At 32.8% G+C, this 26135-nt stretch overlaps 3 protein-coding genes across 9 annotated transcripts in view; 1 reads left to right on the top strand and 2 right to left on the bottom strand.

Moving 5' to 3' along the window:
• LOC127836369 (heat shock 70 kDa protein 12B-like) overlaps positions 1-26135 on the bottom strand; it is a 349365-nt gene that overhangs the window by 61885 nt on the left and 261345 nt on the right. The gene's annotated exons all lie outside the window — the stretch shown is intronic.
• Positions 1-26135, top strand: part of LOC127836371 (monocarboxylate transporter 12-like) — a 322224-nt gene that overhangs the window by 116918 nt on the left and 179171 nt on the right. The window lies entirely within an intron of this gene.
• On the bottom strand, positions 432-20472 carry LOC127836368 (heat shock 70 kDa protein 12B-like). Of its 3 annotated transcripts, none has more exons than XM_052362969.1 (5): positions 20324-20472; positions 4207-4505; positions 3535-3753; positions 3237-3354; positions 432-2818 (listed from the first exon to the last, which is right to left on the bottom strand). In XM_052362969.1, exons 1-5 carry the CDS (start codon positions 20415-20417, stop codon positions 1767-1769), a joined length of 1782 nt encoding a protein of 593 aa, XP_052218929.1. In that variant the 5' UTR covers positions 20418-20472; the 3' UTR covers positions 432-1766. The 3 variants fall into 3 exon arrangements, with proteins under 3 accessions (XP_052218929.1, XP_052218930.1, XP_052218931.1); XM_052362970.1 differs by lacking the exon at positions 20324-20472 and adding an exon at positions 20099-20236; XM_052362971.1 differs by lacking the exon at positions 20324-20472 and adding an exon at positions 8221-8335.

Raw genomic sequence — 26135 nt, 5'->3', positions numbered from 1 at the left:
GTTTTGTTTATAGTGTACCAGATTTGTTTTCGTGTGACATATGTACCAATCCTTTGTTTTGTCAAAATTTAATAAAAATATTCTCAAAGTAATTTAAAGTAATTAGTTTCGCATTTATGGTTTATTTAGAACAAAGTAGTAAAAATAAAAGTGTCGATGGCAAAAAGTTACCATTAATGTCATCATCCATGACTATTTTTTATTACATTCTCGTTCGCTCTCAATACAAGTGGCATAAAAATGGTCATAATTATAAAGATAAAACAAGAAAGATGATTGGACTGCCTTCATCCAGTTTTAATAAGGAAATAAAGCAATAAGCAACAGCTGATTTTGAATCTTTATTTACAATAGAAACCAACGTTTTTTTGTCTGAACGAAATTAAAGAAGGTAAGCGTATTTTGTACAAAGGATCATGCTAACGAGTCGATATCTCTTCACATTTTATTAGAATAGTTAATCTGTGATATCATTCTCTAAAATATACTACATGTTTTAAAATATCTTACTCTCCTACACATTTCCGTTACATTATTTGATAATGTGTTATTACTGATACAGGCATTGTTTATAACCTTCATTCCTATGAGCGTCATTTGACAAATTGATAATTACATTCGTGCTGTGTAATACAAATGTACTGAAGACGAGATAAATACCAATATTCTATTATTTAAAGTATATGACTTCTCAATGCAAATATTCAAGGTGTCAATTAGGTTGAAAATAGAACATTGCCGAAAAATATTCTCCTTTTTCTAATTAGAGTTATCATAAAACATCGTTGAGTAACAGTGCACTTGTTTTATTATGTAAATTGTCATCGGGAAAGATATGTTCTTAGTATGGATTAAGGCATTGTTAAAATGGTTGTCATTATCAGTCTAGCTTCGAAAATAAAACTGTATATGTCAACGATACACTAGTTTTACTGTATAAATGACTCAACTTACGGCTTTCTTTGCAATAGAATAACGAGATTTGTTAACATATTTTGGAGCAAATATTAGTATAAAATAGTATATAAGGACATAAAATATTAACTAAGTCACTAACTCATTCAAACTGGAAGTTGGAACAAGATATGTACGAAAAACATAGCAAATACAACAGTTTTGTAAAGGATATAAAACAAACCGAAGAGTTAAAATAAAAATGCTACCTCTAAAAAACTATAAATGAGCATGAAAATAACCAAACAAGGCATATAAAACAAACTACCATTTAAAATATTAACAATTAACATATATATACAATCACATGTAGTAAAATAATAAATTTCAAAAAAACACAACACATTATAAACACATTATAAAGCCCCTTTTACTCAACTGTGGAAGCACGAATTTTGCACAATTTACGATTGTATATCGTGTTATTTGTATAACGCACAGTTAATTTTATTATTATTTATCAATATATGCATACTTTTACGGTGGTGAAAAGTGTGATGTTTAGAATTTTAAAAGTAGTGTGTTCCCATGGTGCCGGTGATTGCTTTGCCTTCTTTGATCCTGAGAAAACGAGATACATGATTAGTCAATTGACATGTGGTTTTCTTGTGTCTTTTTCTATCTGTTAAAAGCAAATGCTTCTAACGTAACAAATGTACATAATCGAAAAATACACATAGTAAAATTCAGAAACTTACAAATGGATCGTTCTCTTTGTCAGCCATTTACATCAACAGTCAGTACAGTCCAAACTTAAATAACAACAATTCTCCAAATGAATTCTACAAATGAGCTTATCCGTAAAGATAGTGTTAATGACTCAAATCAAGTGTTAGTGTTTCCACTTTCCCAGTCTTAACGTTCTCACACATCACATGCAATTCGGTGTCTCCGAACATAAACGTTGTCTTATTTTGTTGTTCCTCCAATGGAATAGTTTTGTCTCGGTAAATTACAAGTTCACCAAGTTGCTCACATCCAAAATCTGTTGTGAAGGCTGGATCCCTGTCTTTCGTCCTGTATATGGCAATACAGCTTTGTGTGGAGTGAGGATTGGCTTCATGTGTCAGCTTGGAATCAACTTGCACCTCTTCATTCGCTCTAACAAATACCTTGAAAATGTTATTGACTCTCCATTTTCCGTGTTTGTATACTTTCCTTTCGGCAGGATGTATTTCCTCGTCATATTGTTTCCATCCACGTACCCCATACGTGTAATCCATAACCCTGGATGAAATGATGTCAGGTTTGTGCCCAAACATCACGGCTCCCTTCAGTACGGCCAGACCAGCCTCCCCAGGAATGAGCAGCTGTTTCCCGGGTAGTTCTTCCTTAATCCTCTGCTGTACGTATGGACTCTCCGCAAACCCTCCAACTACGACGATAAGACCAACATCTTTCATTCGTTCTTCTTTAAGAATACTGCTTATGTGGTTCACCGTCTTGGAAACCGGATCTGTGAACCAACTTTGCATGATTGACGAGTCGACAGCAAGCTTATCTCTTCCTCTCGTGAAAACTCGTTTACCGTATTTCAAAGATTCTAGTCGGTCGGATAAAGACTGATGACACTGATTCTCTGAAATTTCCTTGAGTACCACTGGGATGCGAAATGTGATATCGGTCTTAGAATCAAACTCAAATTTCCTCTTCTTTACCTCAAAGTCACGAATCATATCAAAGTAATCGTACATGTCTTCACTTTGCAAGGCATTAATGGCCATTGTCCCAAATACTTCTGTCATAAACGCTATGAAGTTTGCATCGACATATATTCCGCCCCATGGACCGCCGCTAGGGGCGTGAATATTCTTCAGTGAATCATCACTTTGTTTTTCGTAGACAGATATGTCAGCAGTTCCACCTATGAAATAAAAACATTGCAGATACAATACATGAGTAGTAGTTGTTGTTGAAGTTGTGTTATTATTATTGAAAGTGGTAGTAACAGAAGCAGAAGTAGTATTCTTTGTTGTGGTGGTGGTGGCGGTGGTGGTGGTGGTGATGGTGGTGGTTGTGGTGGTGGTGGTAGTGATGGAGGTGGATGTGGAGGTGGTGGTGGTGGTGGTGGTGGTGGTGGTGGTGGTGGTGGTGGTGGTTGTGGTGGTGGTGGTGGTGGTGGTGGTGGTGGTGGTGGTGGTGGTGGTGGTGGTGGTGGTGGTGGTGGTGGTGGTGGTGGTGGTGGTGGTGGTGGTGGTGGTGGTGGTGGTGGTGGTGGTGGTGGTGGTGGTGGTGGTGGTGGCGGCGGTGGCGGTAGCTTTTATAGTAAAAGCTATAAAAACCTCCAATGTCGACGACCATGAACGTTTTTCCAGCTAACGTGTGACCGAGGGCCTCATAACAGACCGCGGCTGCCTCAGGCTCCAGGGCCAACTTTAGACGATCGCTCTCGATACCAGCCTTAATAGAGAAAAACAATGTTAAAAATGAGTCTGTATTTGTAGCTAGATTTTTTAAACATAGAAGATATAATCATGGATAAGACATATAAACATCGCACATGTTCTGGATTAACGTTGAGTACATTTACATAGAGATATCGTTAAACAATTGTCTATTTATTTATAAAGTATTCTGTACCTCAATCGCTGCTTCTCTCATGAACTGTTTGGCAGCTATGCCCCAGATGGCTGGTACAGTAATTACGTATTTGAGGTCAGTTTCTCTCGTCCCAATTTTACTCATACTCAAAGCATCCAACAGGTGTTTCTGTAGATACTTGAGCGACATCGTAAATATCGGTTTGGCTAGGAAAGTTTTACCTTCCAAATCTTCAACGGTTGCTGAACGCGAAATTCGCTGAAACAGTATATGTATAAAATACAAAAGCTATGCGGAGAGTTACATTTTTATTATAAGTCCTCTAAGACCAAACCTCACAGCGGCTGAATTTACTTGTTATAGTTATTTTTGATAACGCGACGGTATAAAAATATGTTACTAAATTTGTTAAGCGTTCACAAAGAATACACAATTACCTGTGATTTAGAGAAAAGTTGTTTTGATGAGGATTGCATAATACTATCTCATGGAATATTGAACATCTTTTTGTTTATATTTTGTTTTTTATTGCCTTAAGAACTTCTGTCGTTTCATTACCCTACTTAACAACCATAATTATGCATACGATCATAACAGCATATGTATTTTACTAACAGTTATACTAACAATAATGATCATTCGCTATACGTGTTAATTAGAAACCATGGCGCGCCTGGGACATTGAAGTAAATACTAAATGTGACGATTTACCTGATTCTGTAGAACCATCTTAAATCTTCTAAACAGTCTCCAACCATGGTGTTTTCCGTCCTCTGCCAAAGATGAATACTTATCCTCGGCGTCGAATCCAAAAGAGTCGAACTCACCATCCTCATTAAGAAGAACACTTGTTGGTGTTTTATGTGATATTAGTTTACCAGACCCGGCAGTCCAACTCTTGTTAGTTATGACGTTGTCTGGAGAGTCTTTGAAGGAGAACGCATATCCGCTGTACGTGGTTCCAAAGTCGAAGGCGGCCACTATCAGGGATTGACTTCCGCTAGCCATAACTGTAATATATCCTTATCACATTTTACACATTGATTTCCATGTTAAAAATCACTAACCATACATTTTAAACTAACATATGTGTCTGAAAAATATTTTAGCGTTTTGATTGACTTCTTCCACTGTCTAGTACCAATTTATTTTCTTTATTTTCACGACATGAACATACGTCTTTCCAGTAAACAATATTTAGCTTTCGCCATGTCTTAGATACTCTATTCTCCACTTATCTTTATATAAATCGTCTAATGCCTGATAATTTGAACGATATTTCACATGTTTCATTACACCCTTATAAGACAAATTAAAAATATTTGAAACTGATAGAGGGTTAAGTTTGATGTCCATGTAATCAAATCTATGACACTCCATTGATTCTATATGGAAATCGGCCAGTGACGATGCGTGAACAGTATTTGATTGACGCACTTAGGACACCGTTCCTATATACCCATAGTGGTGCACTTCCATGCACACATTCTTTCAACGGCATAATATTTACCAAATTAAAATTGGTACCTAGTAATGTGGCATGTATAATCTAGCTGTAACATTTCACCAAAATAACCTTCCAGTGCTGCCTTAGGGATAAACTGTCAGTGACACCAAAGTGTGATTATAAATGAAGTTAATTGGCGTAGCATACCAGTAACTTACTCACGATAAATACTTTGTTAAAGGTTTGAAAACGCTAATATGACATATTGATTTTTCGTTCTTTCTTCAGTAAATTAAAATTTAAGAAACCTTTACCAAACAATTACGGACTCTCACTCCAACTCCATTTTTATCATAGACATTTAATTAGAATATTCACTTTGATGAATATTAAGACTTGTATGATATATATTTATACTGATATGTATTATATATGCATGCATAAAGGTAAATGAGGTGTAAAAAGTGGAGGAAAGCAAACAAGTGTTTTCATCTCCCCTCAAAAATAAAAAATCTGGTCATAAGTCATTTAAAAAATATCTTTAAGAATAACGGCAGAAGTAAAATACACCCATTAAGCATGTATATTTTATTTGATGGATACGTGATCTAAAAAGAGAAAACTATTTTAGTTGTACCGCACAAATTTGATTGCCAGCTTCATTTGCAAGGGTACCCATGTTTTTTAAATATGAATATGCCATGACCATGACCATGCTGCAGAATTGTTGATGCTGCATCAACGTATTAAATATATCGTTTTTATATACAACACTTATAAACTGCTTTCACGTATGAATAACATTATTTGTAAACAAAAGCAATCGGGCTCTTAATAGTTCATGGTGTTAAGTTCATATTTCTAACCGAAGTTTTTCTATTCAGAATAACATAGCTCCCATATAATACAGTTGAATTGTGCAAACGTAGTTTTAAATTAAGGAAAATGATTATAGTTCATAACTAACTCAAATCTTAACGACCAATTTGATTTCATTGTACCGACACAGATACGAACGGCATTACTCACTTTAACCTTAGAATGCAAAACACGTTTTCTATTATGTATAAGACAGAGGAAATTTTGAGTTTGGAAACTAATGGACTCGTTCACACTGTTTTGTATTTGTTTCATTATCATGTATTCACAATCGTCTTAAAAAAATATATATAAATGTTCATTAAAATAGTAAACCTGCCGCGGAAATCAAGCCTCGGATCTGTCGATGTAAAATCCAAATACAGAGTAAGTATGTTTTCAGAAATTTCCGACGAAGATTTTCCATAAAATGAGTATTCAGAAAATCACTAAAAAATATCCGAAAAAAATGTTTACGATAAAATGTAGACCATACACACGTAACATTTCTTTTATATAGATATACGGACAAACAAATTATGTCAAGTACCTGTGCAAGAAACAAACCGCACATTTACGCTTAAAATTTGATTAAAGTCTTGCATGTTGCAAAATATTCATACGTTATCAATGTTTAAATAAATACAATGTGTTCATAAGACGTGTTGAATGCGCTAAACCCTTTGACCATATTAATACCAAACGAATGAAATATCTTCTTGAAAGGTGAAGGTAAGTTCCTGTCTAACTCTAATGAAAACCTTCATACTTGAGACTAGCAGGAGTACCCATTATAATCATGTCTCTTAAACAAGGGAGTGAAATAACCGATCTAGCAATTTATAAAATATTTCTAGATATACTATTTTGTAATTCGTCATTAATTGTCTTATCATTAACCATGTGCCCCCAAGTGTACTTGTCATGTTTGTATTTTTTGCATTGTTCAGTTATTAGTCTTAGATAATTGGGTCTGTTTTAATGCCTATTGATATTTCATGACATTCTATATCAAAATAGTTGAGTTTGAACTGCTTTCAACCGACTGTATTCAATTTCTTTTACCTGTTTTGTTTAAGCTGCAGTTTTCAAGTGCTGTTTGTCATTTGATATACATTTTTGTTCCTCAGATTTTTTGGCACTCAACGTTTAACTTTGTTTTTGTCTTGTGAGAAAAGTATTTAAGTATATACCCTTTAAACGAAATTATGTTCTAAAATATAACATTAAACAGAAATTTTGATTAAAAACGTCTACACTTTCATCGATAGAATAAATGTCGTTATTGTATCCTCTCTAACACAGGTTATTGTAACAATTATATTTCTGCATGTCACTACAAAACGCCTAGTATAAAATAATTGCGTGATTATGTAAAAATATTTATTGATAACTAAGTTTTCTTTAGTAATAAGAAATTGTTATCTCTATTTTAGATTTTCATGATTTAGTCAACTAGTTTTGTTTTTCTTGTCGTTATTCTTTATACGAGAGAAGTCACAAAATAGCTTGAGGCCTGACCCCACCGATGCAGCCCTGTCTTTTAGTAAGCGACATGTTTAATCTTACACTAATAACTATTGCATTTACATTCGGTGTTCATCATACATTAATTGATTACTGAAATAAAAGGCTTTGTGACCAATATATCACACCTGTGTTCATTTTGTTTTTGTCGCAATGCGGTTCTTACCGGATAATGTTTTTGTTATCTTGGCTTAAATTGCTTATTATGCTTTGACATTCAAATGCGACATTGTTATAAACCGCTACTCATCTCACTATGCTTAACATTTCTGCAACATAATTAATTTGAGAATGCTTCAATGTAGGACAATTTAATTGCGTAGACATTAATTCAACCATGTTTACACATGATTATAGAAGCAAACTCCCAGAAACGTAAATTACATTGGCGTAATACTGATGATATGGCCAACTATAGGAGTAACATTGCAAAGCATATAAACTATACTATACCAAAGAAAGCCACTGATGCTATATCGACAACTATATACAAAACAACTTTATTATTTAACTTCTTTTTTTTCTTTATAACAAAATCACTTTATATCTACATGGGAAAGAGGACTTTCGATTTGAGATACCGAACACAATGGCGTATCTAAAATAACATTCACATTGGTCAAGATTTACAAAAATGTAGTGTGACATTGAATTCTGAGAATATTATCCATTGTTTAATTTTTATACAAGCCCCTTTTCACCATCCTTGTGAAAGATTAAGAAGGCCTTTAACAGACCTTAACTATTAGAACATTGGTTTTCAAATAAAGAAAATGACACCATTATGTAGAAAAAGAATAGTCCATAAATTCTTCAGAAAGAATGTAACTTTTTCATCAATATTTCAATAATATATTACACATAATATAAAGAGTATTCAGAAAACATCTTACCAGAAATACTCGCACAAACCCACTGCTTGAACAGACGAATCACCTGCTTATTGAGCAGAAAGTGATTTGCTATCTTTTGACTGTGAATGATACCAACTGTGTTATCTCAAGTTTTATCTGCAGTGGTTATCACACAGATAGTAACGTCACTATCGATATCAAAGTTGAGGTATGTTATTTACATAATATAAACAGTATTCAGAAAATATCTTACCAGAAATACTCGCACAAACCCACTGCTTGAACAGACGAATCACCTGCTTATTGATCAGAAAGCGATTTGCGATTTTTTTACTGTGCGTAAAAATATATTTTCAGGAAAAAGTTAAATTATAACTGCTATGTGACCTACATAAATGTTCGCAGTGGTTATTTTGAAATTCAAATAATACTCGCGATAGTGCTTCTGATATAATATATATATTATGTTATGAAATTGGTCATTTATTTTCAATCGTAATGGAAAAATATAAATCTTCATATTTTCATTAGATGGTTATTCACGCCTGCCTCTAACAGTGCATACTAATTTGGGTTAAAAGCCAACGAAAAAAAAAAAAAAAAATGAACTATTAAACGGCTTTTAAATATGGAAGAGAAAGACCGCCAATATTATTTGTCACCAGAAATGCTGCACGTGTTGAGTATTCAGCTGATATGTTCCATTTTGCAATTATAGATTATACATAATGCACTTTCCGTCCTTATTAGCACGTAAGTGGTAATCTGACTTTTAAAACAAAACAAAACGTTCCCTCCACGAGCATATGTATATTCATTGTTTCTATAACCGACAATGCATTAGCTGGGGATATAGAGAGAAAATGACACATCGCTGGTGTTATTTTTCGATAAAGCAAATAAGTGACCAACGATCGCTTTTAATTGCGACTTGCACACTGGCTGAACTAGTTGATTGTGTATGATATTGTCAAACTTAGAAATTGTTTGTACAGGTTTTCTCTGTCGTATTCGTTATAAACACGCTTTTTATGTCATTCTATGATATTGTTAGAATCATGTTAATCGGTAGTTACTTTCAAATTGAAATACTGGACATAATGACTGAAAAATACTAAAATACACATCCGGTTCAATAATCAACAAATATACTTTTTACTTGTTTTTTTTTCAGGAAGTTTATTTGTTTTTGTCGGATTTTTCTGTATACCACTTTATGGTACCCTGAGGGAGAAAAATAAGGCCTTTTATTAGAAATAAACTTATCGCAGTTACCACTTTCGATTTGTGAATTGAAAAATCTGGTGCAAGCACATTTAAGTAATCGTTAAGACAGTGCTTAATGTTATTTAATAATTAATATAAAGCTCTAATACTGGGTTAGACATACATATAAATTGCGCTTTTAAGAAGCATAGTACCTGATCGAACCGCTTGACTAAATTTGTTGGCTATTGATCAACCGGTTTTTAAAGCCTAAATGAATTTGATTTGCACGAAGATGGTAAATGATTTGTATCGTGCTACATTTAAGTTTGCAGTAGTTATTTTGTAAATCATGTATAACACGATGACATGTAAGTGTATATGATATAATTTATACCTGCCCATGCTATTTACCATTCTTATGACATTATATTTCCTATTTATCATTTACGTTTTCTTGTAATGATGTAAGCATTCTATTTTTAATCGCAAATCATTAATGTTGCAGTTTCCTTCAGATGTTAATTCTCTTGTGCAAACTTGCAAAATAATTTCAATAAAAATAAACACACTTTATGACTGTTACAAATAAATACTTTTTCTTGTATTCTTAAAAATACTTGATCAGAACTAGTTCGCATATCTTTACCTGCCTTTGTGTTACCATTATCTACACATCACTAGGAATATTTTCAAATATGTTGTCTCCCATGAGTATTATTTTGAATATGTGAGGCACAGCTTGCAGAACGGGATTGTAGGCTCAACAACTGCTCTAATTGGTTACTTATTTTTATTATCTTATACATATATTGATAAAATAATTTGGCCATATACAATATTCCTATCCTTCTTTTGATTCGTGTAAACTTTTCGAAAGAAATTTTTATCTTACATACGTGTATGAAAATATTTTAGGGTTTTCATAGACGTTTATCACTGTCCAGTACCAATTTAGTTTCCTTATTTTCACGACATGAACATACGCAATTTCAGTAATCATTATTTAGCTTTACCATGTGCTAGAGACTTTATTATCCACTTATCTATATATAAATCGTCTAATATCTGATAATTCAAACGATAATTAAAATGTGTCATTACAACCTTAGTAGAAAAAGGTAAAATATTTGAAACTGATAGCGGGTTGAGTTTTAAACCATGTAAGCAAATCTTAAATACTCCAGTAATGCTTTATGGAAATCTGCTAGTTACGCTGCGTAAAAAGTGTTTCACGTTACGCACTTTGGACAACGTCCCTTTTTACCCATAGCGGTAAATTTTCATGCACACATTCTTTTGACGGCATATTATTTACCAAATTTCAATATAAAAATTGGTATCTAGTAACGTGGCACTCTCAGTGACACCAAAATGTGTGATTATAAGTGAAATAAATTGGTGTTATATACCAGTAACTTACTCAGGATTTGTTTAAGGTTTGAAAACGGTAACAAAGCGAACAATTACGAATTCTCACTCCCACCCAATTTTTTCATAGACATTTAATTACAAAATGCACTTTTATCAATATTGATGAATCAAGACTTGTTTTTTTATATTTATACGAATATGCATTATATATGCATGCCTAAGAGTAAATGAGATGTAACAAGTGGAGGAAAACACACACGTGTTCTAATCTCCCGTTAGAAAACAAAAATACTAATATCTAGTCATAAGTTGTTTTAAAAATATTTTAAAGAATAACGGCAGAAGTAAAATAAGCCCATTAAGCATATACATTTTATTTGACGGATACGTGATCTTTAAAGGGAAAATTAGTTTAGTTGTACCGCACACATTTTATTGCCAGCTTCATTGGCAAGGGTACCCACGTTCTGAAAATATGAATATGCCATGACCATGCTGCTGAATTTTTGACGCTGCATCAACGTATGAAATATATCATTTTTATATAGAACACTAAAAAACTGCAATTAACTAATGAAGAACATTATTTGTAAACAAAAGCAATCGGGCTCTTAATAGTTCATGGTGTTAAGTTTATATTTCTAACCGCAGTTTATCTATTTAGATTAGCATAGCTTCCATACAATAAAGTTGAATTGTGCAAAGGTATTTTTGAAATGATAAAAATGATCATAGATCATAACCTACTCATATGTTGATTCAAATTGTAAAACTGCCGCGGGAATTGACGCAGGGATCTTTCGATGTATACTCTAAATCCACAGAAAGCATGTTTTCAGAAATTTCTGATGAAGATAATCCGTAAAATGAGGATGAAATGTAGACCATAGACACGTATCGTATCTTTTATATAGATATAAGGACAAAATAAATGTATCGAGTACCTGTTCAAAAAACAAACAGCATATTTGACGCTTAACATTCAATTAACGTATTGCATATAGCAAAATATTTATACGGCATCAATGTATAAATAAATACAATGAGTACACAACACGTGTTGAAGGCGCTAAAGACTATAAACATGTCCAGACCAAACGTGTGAAATGTCTTTTTTAAAGATGTAACAAAGTTCCTGTCTAGCTCAATTGAAAACCTCTATACTTGAGACGAGCAGGAAATGGTTTAATCATGTCTCTTAAACCAGGGATTTAAATAACCGATCACTTCTGATTTACATGACAAACAACTGTGTAGGAATATCGTTTTCGGAACTCTTCCAAACTTTATCTAAAATTGTATTTGCTTTATTGTAAGCAGGTTGGTTTAAATTCCTAACGACATAGAATTTTATTAATGAAATTCTGTACCAACTAGCGAAGTTTTATCTGCTCATAATCGACTGTATTCAATTCGTTTTATCTCCGTCTGAAATGACTAGCCTAGCTTAATACTATTAAATATTTTTCTGTTTTGTTTAAGCTGAAATTTCCAAGTGCGGTTTGCAGATTTGTTTGCACTCAAATTTTATTTTGTTTTTATCTTGTAAGAAAAGTATTTAAGTATATACCCTAAAACGAAAATATGTTCTTAAATGTTACATGAAATAAAAAATATTGATTAAAAAACGTCCACACTTTCATCGATAGAATAAATGTCGATATGGTATCCGCTCTATCAAAATTTATTGTAATAATTTTATTTCTGCATTTAACTACAAAAAGCCTAGTATTAAATAAATGCGTAATTATGAATTTCTTATATATGGAATGATTTAAAGGTTTTCTCAAGTAATCAGTAATTGTTTTCTCAATTTAAGGTTTTCACGATTTAGTCAACAAATTTTGCTATTCTTGTCTTTATTCTTTATACGAGAGAAGTCACAAAATAGCTTGATGCCTGACCCCACCGATGCAGCCCTGTCTTTTAGTAAGCCACATGTTTAACCGTACAATAATAACTATTCCATTCAAAGCCGGTAAAGCACACATTAATTGATTCACTGAAATAATAGACTTTGTGACCAAAAGATGTGTTCATTTTGTTTTTGTCGCAATGTTGTTTTTACCGGATTATGTTTCTGTTAAAACGTGTATCTTACCTTAAATAGCTTATTAGTTTTTTGACATTCAAATGGGCTATTTTGACAACCATTTTTCTACTCAGGAATTTTGTTTGTTAGTGTTTTTCCTTTATCAAAGATTTCTTTATATCAACATGGGAAAGATGACAAACCGACATAAATCGATTACTATTTTTAATCTGTCATACCGAACATAATTGAGTAACTAAAAAAATCATATTGTGCAACATTGCAAAAACCGTAGCGTTGCATTGTCGACTAAAAACGTTCTTTATTGTCTTATTTCTTTATACAAACCACTACGTACCATCCTTGTGAAAGATTAAAAAGGCCTTTAATCAGAAACAGACTTTTAACAATTACCAGTTTCGTTTTTTGATCAGGAAAACATGGCATTGTCATCATTACGTAGAAAGAGAATATTCCATACATTCTTGGGAAAGATAGTAACTTAATTCAATATTTAAACTAGAAAAATGGCGCGGCAAAAGCCGACGTGTATCCCTACGCTGCATAGATATTATATTAAAAGGCATTTTGGGTTGGCAAAGCATATGCTGGTGGGGCCCCGGGGTGGGTAATGTGGACATGGATGGTCGAGATAGACCGTGTTGATATAAGAGATGTTCAGTATAAATTTGAATTCAATTGGTGAATAAATGAAGAAGTAATGTTAAAACTAAATTTTGGGTGGGCGTGGTCTATGTGGGTGGGGCGCCCCAGGGTTGGTAATGGGGCCATGAATAGTTGAGATTGACCGTATTGTCATTTGAGAAGTTTAGTATCAATTAGAAGTGAATCGGTGTAGAAATGAAGAAGTTTATGTAAAATAACCTAAACAAATGAGTGAATATCTCTGACCCGGCCCCATCCCAACCCTAATAACTTTTGACCCAGGGGTCAGATCAAAATTCCAAATAGTGCACTGTCGCACATATGCTCATAGCTACCATGTGTTTAAGTTTCAAGGTTCTAGTGCTAATATTGTAGGAGATAGTGACCAGGACGGACGGACGGACGGACGGACGGACGGACAGACGGCAGAGATAACCACATAATAACACCGCTCAAATTTGGAGCGAAAATTTTGGGTACGAAAATTTTGGGTACGAAAATTTTCGGTACGAAAAATTATGCCCAAAAAATTGGGGTACGAAAACAAATTTGGGTACGAAAAAAATTTGGGTAACAAAAATTAAGGGTACAAAATAAAAATTGGTTAGAAAAAAAAGTTGGTTATGAAGACAAATTTGGGTATGAAAAAAATTTGGGTACGAAAAAAATTGGAGAATTAAAAAATTGGGGTACGAAAAGAAAATTGGGGGTAGCTGGAAATTGGGGTACGAAAAAACATTTAGGTACACAAAAAAATTGGGTACGAAAAAAATTTGCGTAGGAAAAAAAGTTGGAAACGAAAAAAAATGGATACGCCAAAAAATTGGTTAGGAAAAAAAAGTTGGGTACCAAGCAAAATTTGGGTATAAAAACAAAATTGGGTACGAAAAAAAAATTGGGTACGAAAAAAAAATTTGGCACGAAAAATTATTTGGGGACGAAAACAAATTGGGTACGAAAAGTTTAAAAGTTATTATCATGCGCGTCGCATGTTGTTAGTAAAATGAGTGTTTTTACCAATTTTATCCATTTATTTACCTATAACGTTTGACCCAGGGGTCAGATCAAAATTCCAAAAAGTGCAACGTCGCAAATATGCTCATAGCTACGAAGTGTGTAAGTTTCAATGTTCTAGTGCTAATAGTGTAGGAGTAGATAGTGTCCAGGATGGACGGACAGACGGCGATGATCAAAACAATATCCCACGGTTTTAAAAGCGTGGGAATAATAATGCAATATGCAAAATATAAACAGTACTCAGAAATCAACTTACCCAAACTAATCACAAAAACAACTGTTTGAACATAAGAATCACCTGCTTATCGATCATGAAGTGATTTGCGATGTTTTGACTGCGCATAAGTTAAGATTTCCTTGAAAAAGGTAAACGATACCTACTGTGTGACCAATATTTACATTTGCAGTGATTATTTTGAATTTCATATATTACACGTGATAGTACCTCTGACATAATGTATTTCTTGTATGACTTTCCATTTATTTCCAATGGTAATGGCAAATTACAAATCTTCATATTTTCATTCAGGTGTTAATTCTCGTAAGCTGCTAACAGTGCATAATGATTGGGTTAAAAAACGAAACCAAAAAATAAATGAAAACATAATGAGCTATAAAACGCCATTTAAACAATTATGAGTGTTACACGAACACAACGTGTATGTCCTCATTAATAAACCGTTTATAAAAATTCATTCGTAATTAATAAACTTCCCAGCCCGTGTGTTAAGATGACCATACATTTATACACATACTTATAAACGGCGTTTCTTAAATAAGAATTTCATTATCAACGTGACGAATACGTGAATACATGAAAACATTACAGCATAAAATATTACAACGTCAACATATTGCGCGTTACGCTTACAATATTACAGGCAAGATAGTGGTGTGTACTACATTTTATCGATTGTATTCGAATTATCTAGAACAAAGTTATATTTTATTTTCATTTTAAGAAAAGAATTAAATTATTTAGGGTCAATGTTCTGATCATCATTGTAGTAAAATCATCTATGATTGTTGATCAATATGGTAGCGTGGGCTTCGAAGGTTGATAATGTTTAGATTGATGCACACCTATGCTATTATTGCAAGTGCAAGATATCAACCTGTTCGGTTTAAGACGAGAGGCTACACTCCATGAAAGCATTTTTCTACGTGACACAGTATGTAAGTTTGTACCACCCTTGTGGAAAGTTTAATTGACAGATGTAACCAAGTGCCTAAATTTCTGGTTTGATACACGTCCAGATATAACCAAACATGAATTGTCATTCTGTTAAATACCTTTTGAATGGAAATATTAGATGATCGAGCTAAATATTAGCCAGTTCTTCAGAAATATTGAGCAATAATCAGCATTGTCCGTTAATATACCCTGAGCTCCCTCGTGAGAATTTTAATGTTGTTGTATGCACTTTCAGTCCTTTTTTACACGTTTGTGGTAATATGACTTAAAAGTGGCCTTTTCACGTTTTGTTAAATTGACAAATTAAAAAAAAAGTTGTTTCAGATTTGTAAATTTTTGTTTAAGATATGATATTTGTGAGGAAACAGTAATACTGCACATTTACCGTGCTCTAAAATATCCATTATATGCATCTTTTGACGATTTGAAAACCTGAAAATTACAAAGCGTTGCAACGCAAAACGATCGAATAATTTGGAAAGTTTTGTTGTTGTCGTCATGTTTTGTGAAACTACAAGGATTGCTTGTATATAGTAAAAAAACACATTTCTCACAGTATGAGCACGGATGGCCGAGTGGTCTTAGTGGTAGACTTTTACTCCAGGAATCCATGGGACAGTGGTTCGAGCCCGGTTGAGGGTTACTTTTTTTCTTTTTTTAAATTGTATTCTTGTGTTTTTTTACCGGAGCTTTTAAGATCTAATGTTTACATTTATCAATATAAAGCATTTGACGACAAACTTCAATACATGCCAAAATCTGAGAAAAGGCCCCTTTAATACCAAACGTTTCCTCCACGAGCATATGTATATTCATTGTTTCTTTACCTTACAATGCATTACAATGCATTAGCTGGGGATATAAGAAGGAAATGCCACACCACTGGTGTTTTCTCGATAAACTAATTAGTGACCAACGATCGATGTTCATTGCAACTCGCACACTTGCTCAGTTAGTCGATTGTGTATCATATTGTCACACCCATTATACGGGTAAATTACACAACATAGTTATATTTATGTTGTTGATGATTCATGGTGAAGGCTGAATAGATTTTCAAAAAGCCACGAAACCCCCTACCCTGCAGCCTGTTCTATGATAAAGCGATAGGTTTTACCTGACAAGGAAAATTTCGTCGGCATTCGGTTTAGTGGACCTTGTGTTACCTAAGGAATAATCATATTACAAACGTTACCATGATTCTTTGCAAGTTATTCTTGTCTAACAAAACTTGTTTGAAATTAACCATGTTCTAACACAAATCTGTATAGTTATACAAATTAATGTGAAAATCTTACAATTCAGAATCATTCAGAATTTATAATCACTTAAATATGTGGACAAGAGTCCGCACATGTAAACATACCCACGGAAAGCGTATTCTCTATTTGCTCATTATTGATCTTGTGACATTCAAAACGAAACGTGGCATAATATATGCTCCCAAAGACAGTAAGCGGTTGTAAACGTTGACAAAATGCTTTACAATTGTATATATAGGACTTTCGTTTGCTTTGTCTTATTTATTATACACAAGCTTGTTATGTCATCATAGGATAGAATTAGAATCATGAAAATCGTCTAATACTTTCGGCTACTGCTTGCATTTGTTTTTGTCGGATTTTTCTTTATACCACCGTATGTAACCTTGGGGGAGATAAAGGAGGCCTTTTATGTGAATTAAACTTATGCAATGGCCACTTTCGATTTGATAATTGAGAGAACTGGTGCAAACATTATTCCATTATCAATAAAAATGTTCAATATTTTGTTAGACATACATATACACAGCGTGTTTAAGAAACATAATACCTGAACGAATCGCACAGCTTGAATAGGGGCTTTATTGGTTATTGATAAAAATGTTTTTAAAGCCTGAAAGTATTGATTTGCACGTAGAAGGTGAATGATTCGTTATCGTGCTATATTTAAGTTTGCAGTATTTATTTTGTAAATCATGTACTACACGTGGACATGCATGTGTATTTGACATAATTAATAACTGCCCTTCTATTTTCCATTCTTATGACGTTATATTACCTATTAATCATGTACGTTATTTGCAATGATGTAAGCATTTGATTTTAATCGAAAATGAGTAATGTTACAGTTTCTTCAGTTGTGGATTCTATCATGCAAAATTTGCGAAATAATTACAATAAATTACAAACACCCTTTATGAGTGATACAAATTAGTACTTATTCTTGTCTTCTTAAAAATAATTTATCAAGACTAGTTTGCATATAATTACCTGTTGTCTACACATAACTAGGGATGTTAATCAAGAATGCTCACTCCCATTAGTATTATATTGATTACGTCACGCACATACAACTTACAGAGCGTTATTGTATACTCAACAACTGTTATAATTGGTAACTTATTTTGTATTCTCTTATACATATTTCGAATAAATAATTAGGCATTTTGCAATATTAATTATTCCTATCCTAATTTCGATTCGTGTAAACATTAAAAATATTTTTTTCCATTATCATTGATCCGTAACGAAAAGGTAACTTCCGGTTTAATTAGTTTTATTTTGCATTTGGATCATCCAATACTCATACAAAATATTCAAATTTTGAATTATGTACCTCACAGAACGTTAATCAGCTGCTTGCAATGAACATTTTTTTTTAAGTTTTTAATTAAGATTTAATATAGTTTTTTTCCGAAAGCGATCCACATTGACCAAACTTGACAAAGATTTAAACTTGGTCTAGATATTGCCGAGATAAACATTCTTACCAAGATTTATCTATAACAAAACAGTGTCGGCGATGGTTAGATTTATAGCAAGATAAAAAAGGATAAGTACAAGGTATTTCTAAGATGTGACTTAAGTACCTAGTTTTTTTACCATATATAATCCAATTTCGAATATAAATACGCTTTTAAACCGTCAAATCTCTGGTCGAAGTGCTAAAACAATAATTCCATTTTTTTAATACAGCTAGAGAACTTAACTGAGGTTTAACATTTTTATCATAATAACCTCAAATAATTGATAATTAATTTTGCATTGATAAATATATGTGTTTGTCGTTTGGTCTTGTTTGCTTTCATTTTATTCTTAGCTTTATCTAGTTTCGAATTAGAAAATTTGTCCAATCTGTGCATGGGGAAAATTATGAAACACATTTATTAAAGCTGTCTATTGTACAAACATTTTTATTATGCAATTGATATGTCGTATATTGTTTTATATATTAATTATAAAGTGTAACATAGTTCATATAATCGTGTTATTGTTTATATTTTTTAATATAAAATTTTTTTTTTACATCAATAGATACCAAAAGTCGTGAGTCGAAAAGCGCATCAATAGGACCATTTTTAACCTATTCTAAATACATATGTCAAATCTGAAATTAAGGCCATACCAAATTGATCAATTGTTCTACGGAATTCGGCCACCAAGCATTTCATGCGAATAATTCTTTATTCTTTATACGAGAGAAGTCACAAAATAGCTTGATGCCTGCCCCCATTCATGTAACCTTGTCTTTTATTAAGCGGCATCTTCAAACTTTCACAAATAACTATTACTTTCCAATTCGGTTAATCATACATTCTGATAACAATTCCATTCGAATTCGGTTAAGCATACATTTTTATTCACTATAGATCATAACTGTGTTCATTTTGTTTTTGTCGCAATGCGGTTCTTACCGGATATTTTTTTGTTAAAGTGTTTATCTTGGCTTAAATAACGTATACTTCTTTTGACATTCAAATATGACATTGTTAAAAACCACTTCTCATCTCACTATGCTTAACATTCTGCAAAATTAATAATTTGAGAATTCTTCACTGTAGGACGATTTACTTGTGTACACATTAATTCAATCATGTGTACACGCGATCATAGAAGCACACCCGCAGAAACGTAAATTATATTGGCCAAATACTGATGATATGGCAAACAAAAGGAGTAAACAATAAACTCAAAGAAAGGCGCTGATGCTATATCGACAACTATATACAATACAACTTTCTACTCAGGAATTCCATTAATTTTGTCTTTCATCTTTATAAAAAAGCACTTTATATCAACATGGAAAGACGACAAACCGACATAAAGCGATTCCTACTTCCGATTTGAGATACCGAACAAAATAGCGTTTCTAAAATGACATTCATATTGGGCATGATTGCAAAAAATGTAGTGTGACATTGAATTCTGAGAACATTTTGTATTGTTTAATTTTCCATACAATCTTCTTTGTATCATTTTTGTGAAAGCTTAATAAGGCCTTTAACAGACCTTGACAATTACCACTTTCGTTTTCAGATAAGGAAAATGACACCGTTATGCAAAAAAAGAATGGTCAATACATTCTTCAGAAAGAAGGTAACTTTGTCATTAATATTTCAATAATGTAATATGAGTAATATATACAGTATTCAGAAAACATCTTACCAGAAATACTCGCACAAACCCACTGCTTCAACAGACGAATCACCTGCTTATTGAGCAGAAAGTGATTTGCTATCTTTTGACTGTGAATGATACCAACTGTGTTATCTCAAGTTTTATCTGCAGTGGTTATTATAAAATCATCACATAGATAGTAACGTCACTATCGATATCAAAGTTTAGGTATGTTATTTACATAATATAAACAGTATTCAGAAAACATCTTACCAGAAATAATCGCACAAACCCACTGCTTGAACAGACGAATCACCTGCGTAGTGACCAGGAAGTGAATTGCGAATTTTTGAATGCGCATATTCATAGATTTCCATGAAGAAGGTGAATAATGCCTACTGTGTGACCTACATTTATTTTTGCAGTGGTTATTTTGAAAGGAAAGTCATATATTACACTCGCATCTGACAAAATGACTATCATATAGGGACTTTTGTCATTTATTTTCAATCGTAATGGAAAATTACAAATCTTCATATTTCCATTTAGGTGTAAATTCGCGCCTGCTTATTGCAGTGCATACTAATTGGGTTTTAAAACACCTTTTAAACACTTTTGATTGTTACCACCCACAACTTCTTTATGTCCTCAATATTAAACAGTTTATAAAAACTAATTTGTAACTTATAAACTTTTGCAGCCTGGGTGTTAAAGTTATCTACAGATTAATACACATACTTATAAACGGCGTCTGTTAAAGGGGCCTTTTCACAGATTTTGGCATATTTTGAAGTTTGTCATTAAATGCTTTATATTGATAAATGTTAACATTGGATCTTAAAAGCTCCAGTAAAAAATCAAGAATAAAATTAAAAAAGCAAAAAAAAAACAGTAGCCGGTACCAGGGCTCGAACCAGTGACCACCGGAGTCCTGGAGTTAGTCTGTAGTAAAAACGCATTAGCCCTCTCGGCTTTTCCGCCTGATATACACAATTTAAGTATTTTATACGTTATATAAGCAATCTTCGTAGTTTCGGAAATTTAAACGACAACAACAGATTTCTCCAAATTATTCAATCGTTTCGCGTTGCAACGCTTTTTAATTTTTAGGTTTTCAAATCGTCACAAGATACATATCATGGCTATATTTGACTATGGTAAATGTTCAGTAATACTGTTTCCTCATATCATAACTAAAACGAAAATTTGCGAATCGGAAACAACTTTTTTCAATTTTGTCAATTTACCAAACCGTGAAAAGATCCCTTTAAATGAGAATTTCATTATCAACTAGACGAATAGTGAATACATGAAAATATCACAACGTCAAAATATTGCGCGTTACGCTTATAATATAAAAGGCTAGAAAGTTTATACTTCTTTTGTTCACACGTTAATTCTATAACTGCATTCACTAAATATAGGATCTCGTCAACTCATTTTGGAAACATATTTCGTTGAAACGAAGAACAAGTTTGTAGGTAGAGACCTTTCAAGGAATATATTTTACGTAAGTCTGTCGGTTTGTCCGGATTCCCTTCTGCCTTGTTGACAGTATTCGGGCTGTTTTTCTTGATTATTATTTCAGAATGAAATGAAGGATTTCAAAATTATGACATAATTGTAAACCTTTACACAAGAGCCACACGGCTTCAATGCCAATGTCATACTTTGATGTCGAAGGTAAGAGACAAAATGTTAACGCTTAAATGATGACCAGGATAGTTATTTCGTTACTTGATCACCATAAAGAAACAAACAACACTAATATGGGCTTAAACTTGATTGACGCCTTGCACGCCCGGTTAACCAACTTATGAAGATACATACATACGGAGATACATACATTAGCAGGAAATATGTCAAAATGGAGCCTAAAGAGGTGAGACGTTTTGATTGTTCACATATATCTTCTCTATTTGGAGACATTTCTCACCAAAAGTTCAATGTTATTCGACCGAACACACATCATTTATGGTAAATTTGAACTTAATATAGATTATCTTTAGAATCCACCCCACAATCGTCATCTTAGTACTGACCTAGATAGACAATGTGGGTAGCATTTCGCATTTTTATAAAAAAATCTTATTCGTAAAGGTAGGATATTTTATCCATTTTGTCATATTTCAATATGTTACATTGCCAGCTTCATCAAAATTTCCGTAGTCGCAAATCATTTTGAAACGGCCACAATTCACAAAAATATAATGGGATACATTAGTGGTATTGGTATACATAAGTTGTATTTGTAGTCAGCATATCTCTCGTTCATGTGAATTAACGTGGGGCGAGATATATTGCTGTGCAGCAAGAAATGATTACTCTAAGGTCTACTAATATATTCTAATAATATCAGTGATGATAACACTGTCATTATTACTGATAGAATTATATTTTGCTTGTTTGATTTGTCATTCAATTTTTTTCTTGCGTTAACACTTATTAATAATACGTGAACTTAATTTGAGCATTTTGTTTCAGGGATCATTACTTTGATACAGACGCACGGCGTCGGGGCAGGCAGTCAAAACAAAAGCCTGTTAAATTTTCTGGATTTCACCAGCCGCTGAACGCGACAGCCGATGCGATCCAGTTATGCTTACAGAATAACTGGAGCAAACGTGTTGACAACCAGACGGGTTGAAAATGGCTCCCAATAAGGGAACTGATTTTGAAATGAACATATTTATTCCAATCGAAATGTTACAATCACTTTGTTATATGTTATGCAATTTCTTATTATTTGAATAAACATGCACTGCAGTATTTGTAATTTGCTATTTTACGCATGCTACTTCAAACAAACATGTGTGAAGGTTATATCGGTCCGTAAACTTTGTAAAATCTTTACATGTGTTCGATTTTATTTCAGATAATACAAATAAGCAAGAGTCATTCATTTGTAACAGTAACAGCGAAACGAACAGTGTATCTTAAAAGAAAAAACAGAAATAAAGCTGCACCAACATAGCATTTCTTTGAATAATAGACTATACCACATTTGGTACCTTAATATGTTTATAAAATTATTTTTTTTAAGATTTACATTTCTATTTATATTAATGTCATAATCAATTCATCACTTAGCGAAAAATATTGTGAATATTTGATATTTTAGAGATTCCGCACATTTTTGCCATATTTGTAAAAAACATTTACTGCATAACTGCATTTTTTTTAATGAGCCTATTATATTTGATAACTTGGCTGAGCCTTACTTGAATGGCCTTCTATTATTCGTTAACAAGTTACAATTCTGAGCGGTATTATCACATAAATGCTCTTCTTGAAAAGGTAATTATCTCACAGAAGCTCTGCCTGAGCAATATAATTATCAAAAGATTGATCAACAAAACAAATAAATTAATGCACAGTCATTATCACACAATAGCTCAGACTGAGCAATAATATTATCACGAGATTCATAACATAACAAATACTTTATGCACAATCAATTCGAAGAAGAAAACACACACAAACAAAAGGGCCCATATCACTCAGCGAATCCATAAAAAAGGTTGGTGTTCAGGAGATGTCATTTAAAAAAAAATGTTTTCACAAAGCTCTAGTAGACTGCTATAGCAGTGAACGATCAGAACGATTAAGATAACATCTGCATGGATCCATGAAATGATCATTCCTGTACAAGTTTATTAAAATTGCCAACTGGTTTACATTTAAACAAAAATAACTGGCTTTTCTTTAGACTGTCGTACCCGGATATAATGATCCATGAAACAAAGTACTTAAATTAAGTTAATGTATTGTTAATTAGTGTTACAGCAAGAACAAAAGAATGACAAATCAACCAATCAAAACATAATTCCAATAGTAATAATGATGGTGTAATCATTTCTATCAGAATATATTAGTAAGCCTTATAGCCGTCATTTCGTGCTGATCGACAATATAACTAAATAACCAAAGTAATTAACACGAACGCGAGATATGCTGACTACTAATACTTATGTATCCCAATACCACTAATATATCAATATTGGATTTTGGTGAATTGTGACCGTTCCTAAACGATTTCGGACAAAGGGGAAGATTCCCTATGAAGCTGACAATTTTAAATATTAACATATTACAAAATGGAAAGAAAATATCTGACATTTACGAGTAAGAATTTCGATGAAAATGCGAAATGCTACCCCCTCTATTTAGGTCAGCCCCAGGAAAGCGATTTAAGGACGTATTCAAAACAAAAATCAATATTAAGTAAAACTTTATCATATATAATGCATATGCGGTCAATAGCATTGAGATTTGTGAGAAAAAATCAAAACGACTCACCTCTTAAGGCTCAATTTATTGACAGTTTTCCTGTCAATGTATGTATCACCGGAAGTACAACTTGTAATATTAAGCGTATCCCTATTGGGGATTAGTTGGTTTACCGGGCGTGCATTGGATGTTAAACAAAATGTATACGGCATCGTCGTTTATGGGAGGTTTGAAACCACCATAATAAAATTGAGTTGAATTACATTTGGCGGAAAACAACTTCAAATTACATTATTACTGATTCTTTTTACACGTTCAGCAGTCCTAATAGTGCAACCAAAGATACAAAAATAAAGCATGTTTTATAGATTGTCTTTGCATTATCTAGAACAAAGTTATATTTTATTTTCATTTTACGAAATGACTTAAATTATTTAGGGTCAATGTTCTGATCATAATTGTAAATTAATCATCGATGATTGTTGCTCGATGTGGTAGCGTGAGTTTTGACGGGTGATAATGTTGAGTTTGATGTACATTTATGTTACTATTGCAAGTGCACGATATCAACATGTTTGATGTAAGACGACAGACTACACTTCGTGAAATCATTGTTCTACGTGACAACGTATGTACCAACCTTGTGGAAGGTTAAACTGACAGATGTAAACAAGTGCCTAGGTATCTGGTTTGATACACGCCCAGTTTGAACCCAACAGGAATTGTCTTTCTGTTCAATGACTTCTGAATAGGAATGTTAGTTTATCGCGATAAACATAAGCCAGTTTTTCAGAAAATCTTGAACAATAATCAGCATTGTCCTATCATAAACCCTGAGCTCACTCGTGATAAGTTATAATATTGGTGTCTGCACTTTCCGTCCTTATTTGCACGTAAGTGGTAATATGACTTTAATATAAAAAACGTTCCCTCCACGAGCATATGTATATTCCTTGTTTCTATAACCGACAATGCATTAGCTGGGGATATTTAACGACAATGACACATCACTGGTGGTTTCTCGATAAAGCAAATAAGTGACCAACGATAGCTGTTAATTGCGACTTGCACACTGGCTGAACTAGTCGATTGTGCATGATATTGTAAAACTTTTAAATTGTTTGTATAGGACTTTCGTTGGTTTGCCTTATTTGTTATACACACGCGTATTATGTCATTCTATGATATTGTTAGAATCATGTAAATCGGTAGCTACTTTCAAATTGAAATACAGGGCATAATGACGGAAATATACTAAAATACACATTTGGTACAATAATCAACAAAAATACTTTTCACTTGTTTTTTTCAGGAATTTTATTTGTTTTTGTCGGTTTTTTCTTTATACCACTTTATGGTACCCTGAGGGAGATAAATAAGGCCTTTTATTTGTAATAAACTAAACGCAGTTACCACTTTCGATTTGAGAATTGAAAAAAAATATATATAGAGAGAGACTGTATTCTCCACTTCTCTATATATTAATCGTCTAATACACTGTAGCTGATAATTTGTGATTATAAGTGAATTTAATTATGTATATATATATATATATATATATATATATATATATATATATATATATATATATATATATATATTTCATAGGCTACAGAAATCAGTACAAACGAGGAAAAATCACATTTTCGTTTTTTGTCATTTTGTAAAATATGAATGCAAGCATAAGTCAAATCCATAATTTTAGGGTTCTATCTATAATAGTTTTTGAGATATTGAGTATTGAACACATGCACCCTTTATACGATCTTATAGCTAAATGATGGTTTTCTATATCAATTGACATTGACAACAAACTCTTTTGTAAATACAGTATACATGTCATGTATTTACCGTA

Source organism: Dreissena polymorpha, chromosome 6 (genome assembly GCF_020536995.1).
Source record: "Dreissena polymorpha isolate Duluth1 chromosome 6, UMN_Dpol_1.0, whole genome shotgun sequence".
NCBI classification, from domain to species: Eukaryota; Metazoa; Mollusca; class Bivalvia; order Myida; family Dreissenidae; genus Dreissena; species Dreissena polymorpha.
This window is presented reverse-complemented; position numbering and strand designations above follow the sequence as displayed.